Source organism: Panthera tigris, chromosome C1 (assembly GCF_018350195.1).
Source record: "Panthera tigris isolate Pti1 chromosome C1, P.tigris_Pti1_mat1.1, whole genome shotgun sequence".
Classification (NCBI taxonomy): Eukaryota; Metazoa; Chordata; class Mammalia; order Carnivora; family Felidae; genus Panthera; species Panthera tigris.
In genome coordinates, this window is record NC_056667.1 from 140,586,407 (window position 1) to 140,598,356 (window position 11,950).

Consider the following 11,950-nt stretch of genomic DNA (forward strand, 5'->3'; position numbering starts at 1 on the left):
AAATGTCAGTTTTTATTAAAGATAGAAATTGGTTACACAAAGTAGCATATTATAAGGAAAGTGCTGTTAAACTAACTCTAAAATACACAGCAATATGTAAAAAACGTCTGATACATAATATCCTCAAGCAGAAGATGCCATATCCATACTTGTCAATCAAAGTCTATCAGAATATGGAATGAGCATCATTTTTGTAACCCAGTTCTTTGTTTAAAGGCTATTGGTATTAGGCACACAGCCTCTCCTCTGCTGTCCTGCCTGCGGCTCCCTTGCGCACCCTTGCGGTGGATTCAATAAACTTCTATTTCCTTAAAAAAAAAAGACTATTCTATTGATTTTAAATTTGTCATAGTAATGAAAGCCTTAGTAGGTATCTCATTAAACTCTGCCAGTTATCAACTTATTGACTCCGCTTTCAATTCATCCTATGTGCCTTCTCTGTGAAAATGGATCTGGGACCCTTAAGTATTTTTCCTCTGTAGCTGATAGGATGTTGTTTTCTCAGTAGAGGGCGCTGGAGAGACACTGCAGGACAAAAGTCTTGTTCTTACTCCAACTTGTTCAGCTGGCAGGCTATTAGGGATCCGGTTTTTCTGCAGAAGAAACTTCCCCCGATACCCAACGTCTGCGGCACGGGCAGCTTCTCCAACATCAGGTTCATGCAGCATGGACAGTTGCTCCGATGTCCAGCCGCCAGCACACAAGGCCTTCCCAGGCCCTATAAGTGCACAGTGGCCATTAGCACCCAGTGACTAGCAGGTTACCCCAGCTACTCTAACGCATTTTGTAATGGGATGTCTCTGGTGAGACATTTCCTCTGTACAGATTCCTCCAGCAACCTAGAGGATGGATTTCCAGCAAGATCCCCTGGCACAAACCCTCCAGCAAGGTCTCAGTCCTGGGATGGGGGGCGAGCGGGACTCTTCCATGGTGTTCTACCTAAACTCTTCTTAAATTTGCTATTCCTATGTTTTTTAGAGTTCTCTTTATTTCCTCCTAGCCAATTCCTCATTATTCCAATCCCCTATTATAATTAACAATTTTTTATATTAAACTTTCCCTTTTCATATTACTGCGTGCCTTCTCTCTCCTGACTGAACCCAGGCTGAGACAAACTCCTAGGAGCAAAATAAAAATGAAGCACTTTATAAATTTAAAGACATCTTATTGGGCACTTGATGTAAAGAGCAATTTCTCATTGACAAAAACAACAAGGAAATATTGTATCTTAAAATATGGAAATACAGGGTGCCTGGGTGGTTCAGTTAAGCCTCCGACTCTTGATTTCATCTCAGGTCATGATCTCAAGGTTTATAAGTTTGAGTCCCACACTGGGTCCCAAGCAGGCTCTGACAGTGTAGAATCAAAATAAATAAACTTAAAAACGATTTTTTAAATAAAAGATGGAAATACTTGGGATTTAGATGGCTAAGAAAAATGAAAACATACAAAGAGATTTGTCTTGTGCTTTTCTTTTGATCTAAACAGTTCACATCATCACAATCACATTTGTTTACTTTGAGATGAGCAAGATACATTCTAAGAATTTGGGGTTTCAGGGAAAGTGAGATTTCTTCAAAGTTTAATGAGATTTTTTTTTTCAAAGTTTTAAGACTTAGATATTATCTTTGTAGTCAGATAGGCCAAGTTTAACCCCATTCTTTGCCTGCTCGATAACTCCGGACAAATGTTTTAACTTCTCCAAATCCTAGGTTCTTCCCCTAGAACATGAGGATAGCAATGCCTACAGTGAAGGATGGTTGTAAGGATTAAATGACTAATGTGTGTAAAGCTAGCATCATACACAGCATTGCCTCTGCTCAGTGAGGGAGAGTGACTGCCACTACCACTATTGCTGAGATTTTATTACCTAACTTTTTAGCCTTATTAATTTCATGATCTCTTTTTTAAACAAGTGTGTGTCAGAAGAAGATCCTATAATATCAATGTGCGTCTCGTAAAAATTAATCAGAACCTTAGGGTACCTCAAACTTACTTGTTCACAGGCCGACTTAATCCTTCTTTTATCTCTATTCTCCTTTCCTTTCAAAAGAAGTGTCTCTTTTTTAAGCTCAAAGTGAAGAGCAAGTGAATATTCCTCAATAAGTGCTTTCACAAGCTTTGCATTGTTTGGGTGAGAACATTGTTGAGCATTTCTTATACAGATTGTGGTGATTTCACCATCCACTCTCTCCTGACAGAAAACATGACATTTTTTCAATGTGCTTTCATAAAATCTGCTCTTTTTCAGATAAAGGAATACATCTGTATCGAGAACAAGTGTTTCTCCACTCCTAGTGGTCTCAGGTACTGAGGACCCGGGTGACTCTGAGGAGTTACTGCCTCTCTGGAGATCCCTTTTGGGGCCCTGGCTGTTCCACTTTTCCTCACTGATAAAATTCCTATTTTTTTCTAAAAGAGAACTTGCTTTTAATAGCAAAGTTTCTTTAAGCCTCAGGATATCCAGAAATGACCCTTGCACAGAGACTCTTCCATTGGGTTCCAGAGGACTGAAGGATAAAGTTGGGATTTTCCTTGTCAGGTCCGTTACCAGGCTTTCTAGAATGACTTGACTCCGAAAAACAGAAAGATCGAGGATAGCTTTTACAGAGCTGAAGACCTAAAATTAAACAGAGAGAAATGAAAACAGCACTGTCTAGGGGAGTGGACAACATAAACACATTTTTTCCTGCCACTTTCTCCATCTCTACAGCAGTTGCCCTAAACCAAACCCCGCCTGCCTAGCACAGACTAGTTTCTGACGCCACAGCAGGGATCTCACAACCCCATCAAGGCCATAATGCTCAATTTGGGATTCACGGTCCCTCAGTGCATTTCCCAAAAAGAGCTAGTCAAATATGTTTTAGAGGCAGAATGTTATTTGAACCAAAGTCTTAAGCAAAATCCATACACTGTTATGAGGTACAGATACACAATGTTCTGGTTCTTCTCTATGGACAGGAGTTCCCCTGGAGAGTCCTCCAACTTAAGTTCATCAGATGACGGCCCAGAACCCTGCGTTTCTCAGTGAATAGTTTCAGACCAGTGAATTTTAACTTTTTCCTCTTAATTCTACCTTTCCTGCCTCTTTGAAGCTCCTTTTTAATGTTCATCCTACTTTTTTTTCTTCCTGAAAATAAGTCTTTAGGTATCTACCTGACATCCTCCATATGAGCATAAAAACTCTGTGTCACTTTGAAAGCATCAAAAGGCACACATAGGAACATGAAACAGATGAGGCAATAAGCCAAAAATTTCAAGACACAGGCTTGGCGTTTAGCACTCAGGTTAGCAAGTTGGCATTTCCTTTTGTAGGAGTCGTGAGATGAGAGTGCTCTGTGTCTCCTCCTTCTTCACAGAAGAAACAGGATCCAGGACTGTAGGCATCACACCTTACCTTTTCACCAAAATGAGAGACTGTGAATTGAGCAGGTCCAACCTTTTCTGCCTGACAGTGTTTCTGTTTTCTGCTGACATTCTTTGCACCTAAGTGGAAACACTGCCATCAGAAGTGTTTGCAGCCTGACACACTAATAATTAATTATTAATAATAGAAATGTTCAACTCTATTATTCAACATGCCTAAGATTTTTTTTCATTTTCCTCTAAGTTCAACACTTAAATAGTTTTCCCTTCTACTTTAACAGATTAAAGTTGATTTCATGTGTACATTTGATCCTAATCATATTTTTAAAACCACACAAGTGTGTGTGTATATATATATATATGTATATATATGAATGTATATATGAATAGAAAACAAAAACCTAAAAGTAAATCCTCCCTCTATTAATTATGGCCATAAGGAGACTTCACCTTCTTAAATTCAGAATACCATACTGTCTTTGTTCTCCTCTAATTCACGGTCTCCTTTGCTAATTCTCCTTCTCTTCTCATTCTCTAGATGTTACCATGCCCCAGGCCTCAGGACTTATACCTCTTTGCAAACATACACCCAACCCCAGACTTATCTCAACAATCCCACCACTTTTGATACTATCACTAAATGCATCATTTCTGGGGCACCTGGGTGGCTCAGCTGGTTGAGCATCTGACTTCGGCTCAGGTCATGATCTCACGGTTTGTGAGTTCAAGCCCCCCGTCAGGCTCTGTGCTGACAGCTCAGAGTCGGGATCCTGCTTCAGATTGCGTGTCTCCCTCTCTCTCTGCCCCTCCCCCACTCATGTTTTCTCTCTCTCTCTCTCTCTCTGTCTCAAAAAAAAAATAAACATTTAAAAAAGATTTTTTTAATGCATCATTTCCAAATTCTCTTTGGCCTCCACTTTCATCTGCCAGTGGAAATCTCTACTTTATTATCCTAATAAACATCTCAATGACCAAAATTCAAATCTTGATAACTATTCCCCTTCCAAAAGTACTCTTCCTCCAGTGTTCCACATCTCAGAAAATGACACCTAATCCATCAGCAAATCCTGAATGGCCACCAGTTCCCAGTCAACAGCCTTGTTACCACCCTAGTCAAAACCAGAGATGACCAGGAACTTGTGCTCTCCACGTGGCTGCCAGAGCGACCACCGAAGAAAGGGCAGTCACATTTCATCAGTCATCTGCTCAAAACCCACCGATGGTTTTCCATCTCACCCAGAATAAAATCCAGATATCTTGCCTTGACCTATAGGCTGTTTAACATAATCTGGTGCCCAGCTACCCATCTAACCACATCTCCTTTTACTCTCTCCCTTGCTCACCCCACTCCAGCCACTCAGGCTGCCTCGCTGTCTTTAAAATGCCCAGCATATTGGGGCGCCTGGGTGGCTCAGTCGGTTAAACATCCGACTTCGGCTCAGGTCATGATCTCGCGGTCGGTGAGTTCGAGCCCCGCGTCGGGCTCTGGGCTAACAGCTCAGAGCCTGGAGCCTGCTTCCGATTCTGTGTCTCCCTCTCTCTCTGCCCCTCCCCCGTTCATGCTCTGTCTCTCTCTGTCTCAAAAATAAATAAAACGTTAAAAAATAAAAATATAAAAAAAAAATAAAATGCTCAGCATGCTACCCTCTCAGAAAATGTTTCCTAGTCCTTCCCTTAGCCTAGAATGTTCTTCCCCCTTATCTGCATGAGTCATTCCATTATTTCATTCAGGTCTCTGCTCAAATGTCACCTGAAGAGTACTTCCCCACCCACTCTATCTAATAAAGCAGTACTCTCCATAACATTCTATCCCTTTATTCTGTTTTATATTTTTTCATAGCACTCATTACATGTTAATATACACAAATAAATGTATAAACATAAAGATAAATATATAATGTATAAATATATAAATTAATCAAGCACCCAACATATAATATATATTCATTTATTTGCTAGTTTATTATCTGTCCACCTGCACGGATGTAGGTTTCATGAAAGAAAACATTTTGCCTGCTTCACTCATTGCCGTATCTTGAAGGCCTAGAATGGTGCCAGGTAAATAATAAGCAGTCAAAAATATTTGTGAACAAATGAATGAATGAGCCTTCCCTTTCTCTCTTTGGTTCAATGGTACCAGTTGAACGTTTAAAATATTAACTTCCAAAAACACAACAATCCCCTGAGAGAAATAATAAGGAGCCCCTCACATGCTCCCTACCATAACATCCCCATTGAGAAGGAATGGCTTAACTATGGTGACAGGTAAAGGTGCTATAATCTATAGTCTTAGGTTTCTCTCTAGAACCTATCTTCCCTCAGGAAAAGCAAGTTCTCTTCTGCTTCTAACCCCATATAGTATTTTACCTCCAAGACGCTGGCATGGAGCCTCATCTTTCTTTGGCAATATATTTTGCCAGTTACTAAGCTGTAAAGAAGGCTGCCCCTCTCCATGAGGCTGGAGGGATGAATATCCCCTGCAGATCCAACCTCCTCACCTATGTCAGGGATGGGATAGGAACAGAATGGTTCAATCTGATCTCAGATCCAAGCTATTCATCCAATCCAACTTTACCGGTGATAAAAGTGATGTTATATTAGAATATCTTTTTGTAGGTTTGAACAAAGAGAAGCTAATGGTATGATTATATTGCTGAAGCCACTTCAAAATTCAGAGTTATCATATTTGTGAGATTATAGATTCTTGGGGGCTTCATTTTTTTTCTGTATTTTACAAGTTTTCTACAATAAAATGTATCACTTTCATGCCAAGATCCAGACAGATTCTAAATATAGAAAGAAGTCTTCAAGAATTTGGCAGTTGCTAACAACTTTATCATGAGCCATTTTCACATACATTCTTGTTAATACAATATTGTACCAATATATTCAGAATAGAATAATATTTTCAAAATGCTACTTTAAACTCTACCAATCCCATGAATCATTTTAATGAAATTCAATTCTTGATTTCATTACAGAAGTATTTCTAAAATTACAAAATTTGATTTGGAAATACCTTTTTTCTCTTTGAATGTCACATTTGCAACTCCCCTGCCCCTGGTTCTTGTTGGATATATCACATGTTCAACAACTCCGCCTTTATTCTTAATATCTTGAAAGTGAGTCTTCACTACTGTGGTCAGTAATTGATCATTAAAAAGGCAAAACGGATGACCAGCAACTTCAACCATTCTTTCAGAAGCTTTGGAGTCCTTGCCTTTCAAAACTGATGCCTGTAAGAACAATAGTAGGATACTCTTTAAATACAAAAATAAGATTCTCCTTAATATAGCCATCATCACACACCAGTGGAAGAGAGTATATTTTATTCAATAAAGGTGCTAGTATAGCTGATCAGACACTTGAAAAAAAAAAAAAAAAAGGACAGATCCTTGCCTCACGTCATATACCAACATAAACCCCACATGAATTTGAGGGGTACAATGTAAAAAGTGAACTCAATTTTTTTTTATAAATGGAAAACATTAGTTAATATTTGCCTGATTTTAGAAAGGCCTAAAAGTAATAGCAATCACAAAGGAAGAGATCAAGAAATACACATGGTAAAAATTTAAGTTTGAAAACAAGTCAAGCCAACCACAAAATATGGTAGTTTGGAGATGGCTAGATGTTTTCTTTATATATATAATGTATATATATTATATATATTTATGTTTATATTATATATATTTTTATATTTATAAATTTATAAATAAATTTATATTTATATTATATATATTTATATATTATTATATTTATATTATATGTTTATTATATATAATTTATATGTGTGTAGTATTTATATATTATATATTTTTATATATATATACAATATACATATATATATATACAATATATATATATATATATACAATATATATATATATATATACAATATATATATTATTTATTGCCACATTGGTTTCCATACAATACTCAGCGCTCATCCCAACAGGTGCCCTCCTCAATGCCCATCACCCACTTCCCCCCCCCACCCCCCATCAACCCTCAGTTTATTCTCAGTTTTTAAGAGTTTCTTATTGTTTACCTCCTTCCCTCTCTGTAACTTTTTTTTCCCCTTCCTCTCCCCCATGGTCTTCTGTCAAGTTTCTCAGGATCCACATATGAGTGAAAGCATATGGTAGCTGTCTTTCTCTGCCTGACTTATTTCACTTAACATAATACTCTCCAGTTCCATCCACGTTGCTACAAATGGCCAGATTTCATTCTTTCTCATTGCCAAGTAGTATTCCATTGTATATATAAACCACATCTTCTTTATCTATTCGTCAGTTGATGGACATTTAGGCTCTTTCCATAATTTGGCTATTGTTGAAAGTGCTGCTATAATCATTGGGATACAAATGCCTCTGAGCATCAGCACTCCTGTATCCCTTGGGTAAATTCCTAACAATGCTATTGCTGGGTCATAAGGTAGATCTATTTTTAATTTTGTGAGGAACTTCCACACTGTTTTCCAGAGCGGCTGCACCAGTTTGCATTCCCACCAACAGTGCAAGAGGGTTCCCGTTTCTCCACATCCTCTCCAGCATCTATAGTCTCCTGATTTGTTCATTTTAGCCACTCTGACTGGTGTGAGGTGATATTTCAGTGTGGTTTTGATTTGTATTTCCCTGATGAGGAGGGACATTGAGCATCTTTTCATGTGCCTGTTGGCCATCTGGATGTCTTCTTTAGAAAAGTGTCTATTTGTGTCTGGCTAGATGTTTTCTCAATTGTACAGTCCAAAGCGAATAACCCACTATGAAACACATCCCCTACTTTTTTGGGTCAGAATTAGAAAAAAAGGGCCCCATAACAAAAAAAAACAAAAACAAAAAACAAAAAACAAAAAACAACCCTGGCCATAACGGTGGGGCTGCAGTGAAGTAAATCCTGCCTTCAGGCACATACGTGAGATAGAATTCAACAACTAAGAGCATATGCTATTGAAGACCCCGCCACTATGCTGAGCACAGAGCACCAACTGCAAGTAGACCCTTCCCTGAGCTCACTCTCTTCGAACTTCTTACATTATTCAGGTAAAGGGCTTCGTTTTCAATGTTTTGATTTGTTCCCCAGCCCATTTAGGGAAGTGGACCTATCAGCTGTTCTCAGTGCTTACATAGGTAGTCCAGCCTGATTATAACACAGCTCAGACTTAATCTATCCTAAATTACCTCCAGGGAAGACAGGATATCTCATAAGGCTAACAGATCACAAAGATGTGTCAGGCTGTCAGTTCAGAGGACTCTGTACTCAGAATAGGATTTCGCTGGGTGTAAGCTAGCTATTTCTGACCTCCGGTCAAGAAGACAGTCTAAGTACACAGCATCCTGTCCATCCCAACAGCAAGTAAAACAATAAAAGTAAAGAATAAGAATAAAAAGGAGAATAAGCCCAGTTGACACATTTCTGGAAGACTGAAAATATATAGAAGTATGAGAAGGATAAGAGAGAGAAAAGGATCTAACCCTGAACAAGGAAAGGGGGTTTCACGGGAAAGGTGACAACAGAAATGAAAAAAGGGACCAAAACCAGAAAGATCAGTTGAAAAACTAGTGGCAAAACAACTTCTCCAGTTGTCTCTCCACATTCCTTACCCTCCCTGCATACACACACACACACACACACACACACACACACACACACGAGGATAGTGAAGGCAGCTGGGTGACAACCTGCGGCTGGGGGCCGGGGCAGATGACTTAAAGATTATTGTACCTTAAAAAAAAAACTGAATGAACACTTAGGGAGAATCTGACCTGCTAGTATGGGTGCTGGCACCTATAGCAAGTCTCCACTGCTTTCTGGCATTTGAAGGGACTCCAACCTAAAGATCATAAGCAAACTGAAGTGTGGCACGATTTGAATTAATTTATGCAGTACCAAAAATTGCCAGTCCAATTGACACTGCTGCTGGGAACATTTGCCTGTCAAGTGGAAAAGGAAAAATACACATGACATTGGACTAAAAGGAGAAAAAGTAATCACAGCACAGTACTAGGCGTGGCTATAAACAGTATTTACTATTTGCATAATAATGTAAAAACTCCTATTGGTTGTTTTTTTTTTTAATTTTTTTTAACGTTTATTTATTTTTGAGACAGAGAGAGACAGAGCACGAACGGGGGAGGGTCAGAGAGAGAGGGAATCTGAAACAGGCTCCAGGCTCTGAGCAGTCAGCACAGAGCCCGACGCGGGGCTCAAACTCACATACCGCGAGATCATGACCTGAGCCGAAGTGGACGCTTAACCGACTGAGCCACCCAGGCGCCCCTCCTATTGGTTTTTAAACCAACTTTAGACTAATTTTGTTAAGTCTCTGAAATGCTAAGATTTAAGTATGACTACAGAATAAAATGGAAACATTCAACCCTGCCAATTTAAGAATAAAGGCTGAACTAACAGAAGTTGAGAACAAAATAATCTCCTCTTACACTACTGAAAAGCATGTCATTCCATCAAAATTTTAAGAATACTATGGAAGCTATAAAAATATGCCATAGGAAATTTTTAAATAATATTGAAACTTTCAAACTTGGAAGATAGGAAAAGGCAGATATTACTTAAGTGAAATCCTCATTTATCATAGTAGGAATTCAACAGAAAATGATGAAAGTCAATGATGCCTGCCCCCAGGATATATACTCTCTCAGCATCTCTTTGGTATTTCAGCTAGTAGTTGTCAAAATCAGGTGGCAAGGGGCGCCTGGGTGGTTCAGTCAGTTAAGAGTCCAACTTCAGCTCAGGTCATGATCTCATAGCTTGTGAGTTAGAGCCCCACATCCGGCTCTGTGCTGACAGCTCAGAGCCTGGAGCCTGCTTTGGATTCTAGGTCTCTCTCTCTCTCTGCCCCTCCCCCGCTCATGCTCTGTCTCTCTCACTCTCAAAAATGAATAAATATTTTAAAAAATTAAAAAAAAAATTCAAATTCAGGAAATCTTACTCCACCTGTGCCCTCACCAATACTAACACCATTATTTCTTTATTCAAGTGTCTGCATTTAAGTTATCCTTGAAATTAAAGGAACTTCTCCCTGACAGCTATTAACCTCTCTATCCAGCAATAAGAAAAAGAGATGTCTTGAAAATAGCTCTTGCAACAGTCACCACAGAGATACAGGATTTTGAAGCAAGACCAGCATTTTGGCCAAGAGGTATTAAGGTGATGACATTTTCCAGTATCAATGATATATTTTAAGACACTTCCGACCATAGTGTCAGAAAGCCAGAAGATATAAAGAAAAACTGTTAGTTTTGTTTTTGTAAGTAAGGCACTAGACAGAAATAATTAGATTCATTCCTTGCGTCCATGTAATTTCTTTTTTTAAAAAATCAGTTATTTTCATTGACGTTGCCTTTACTGCTACCAATAAACAAAATCATACTGGAATCTAGCAACTGCTTTGGCATTTCCGGGACCCTAATAACTAAAGGCCCTGCCACTGCCTTCAAGCGCCTGATGGAAAGAACACAGAAGGCTCAATCTTGAACTTGCTAACTGTTCTTGCTAGCCAGCACAGATGGCGAAAACACAGAGCCCTTTGTGCCTGGAAAAAGAACTAAGGCCACCAGAGAGAATTCCCACTAATGCAGACAAGACATCAGGATGCCTTCCCAACTTGAGTCCTTGGCTCGAATCCTTCTTGCTGGCCCTTTTCAAAAGGAAACAGCGGCCTCTATTTCTGGGTAATTTTCTCCGCTGTTGTTCCCCAAGGAGTGGGAGGAGTGGGAGGCAACAGTTAAGCCCAAACACAGCCTGCGAAACTACTCCTCGACGAGACAGCTGTGTCCCTGACCACGAGACACTGGGTGAGGGAGGCGGCCGTGGCGTTCTGTCCCTTTGGAGTTGTGCCTGTCTCGCACAGCCTGCTATGAATTTCAAGCGCGCGCGCGACACTGCCACAGGAGCAGGTGCAGAAAAGTCAGGGCAAGGTTTGCCGGAGGGTTGGCCTCCGCGGCAGGTGGCTCTCCGCCAGCACCGGGCCTCCCCGCGCGCCGCGGGCGACAGCCTCTCACCCCCGCCCGGCCGGCTCCGCGAGCTCCTGTGGGACCGTGATAACGGGACGGGAAAGACCCTGACTGGTAAAAGCCAGAACAAAAGTAACTTGCCATGGCGGAGAAGAGACGCGCCTTCCGCTGCCTGCAGGGCCCAAGTCTAGCAGAGCACAGGCCACAAGGCTGGCCGGAAGAAGGTTTTGCTTTCAGTTCTTTGTTGACGCTAGCCTGGAGATGATGTGAAAAAAATAAAACAACTGCCCCTCCACCGCATCCCGCTGCTCTGCGCCTCTTGGCCTCTGGGTGAAGCTCAGACCTGGAATGGCTGCTGCCTCTGTAGTCCCATAACTTTTGAAACCACACTGGAGAGGGGCCAGAAGGAATCCCCGGCAGTACTCCGGGGCTTCTCCCGCTGCTGTGTCTGTCCCGCGCTCAGTGGAATCTGGACCGTCCTTTCTGCGCCCCCACTCGTGGGACTCTTCACCACGCCATACCTGTTCCCCCCACCAGCCCAGGGCCAGTCGCGCGGCGGCCAGGTGCACAGGGCATGGGTTGAAAAGCGCTCGGTCCCTGTCAACCTA

At 40.7% G+C, this 11,950-nt stretch overlaps 1 protein-coding gene across 3 annotated transcripts; it reads right to left on the bottom strand.

Annotated features, from left to right (window-relative positions):
- Positions 1-1,456: 1,456 nt before the first annotated feature.
- Positions 1,457-11,547, bottom strand: RBM43 (RNA binding motif protein 43). Of its 3 annotated transcripts, none has more exons than XM_007078536.3 (4): positions 11,484-11,547; positions 6,386-6,602; positions 3,398-3,486; positions 1,457-2,620 (listed from the first exon to the last, which is right to left on the bottom strand). In XM_007078536.3, the coding sequence occupies exons 1-4, from the start codon at positions 11,484-11,486 to the stop codon at positions 1,871-1,873; spliced, it is 1,059 nt and encodes a 352-aa protein (XP_007078598.1). In that variant the 5' UTR covers positions 11,487-11,547; the 3' UTR covers positions 1,457-1,870. The 3 variants fall into 3 exon arrangements, with proteins under 3 accessions (XP_007078598.1, XP_042850363.1, XP_042850364.1); XM_042994429.1 differs by lacking the exon at positions 11,484-11,547 and adding an exon at positions 9,135-9,452; XM_042994430.1 differs by lacking the exons at positions 6,386-6,602; positions 11,484-11,547 and adding an exon at positions 4,710-4,812.
- Between the last annotated feature and the right edge of the window lie 403 nt (positions 11,548-11,950).

Coding starts and splice junctions, on each gene's coding strand:
- RBM43 (XM_007078536.3), bottom strand. Junction 3,487..6,385: donor GACATTCAAAGAGAAAAAAG/GTATTTCCAAAT, acceptor GTTTCCACTTAG/GTGCAAAGAATGTCAGCAGA. Junction 2,621..3,397: donor TCTCTCATTTTGGTGAAAAG/GTAAGGTGTGAT, acceptor GTTTAATTTTAG/GTCTTCAGCTCTGTAAAAGC.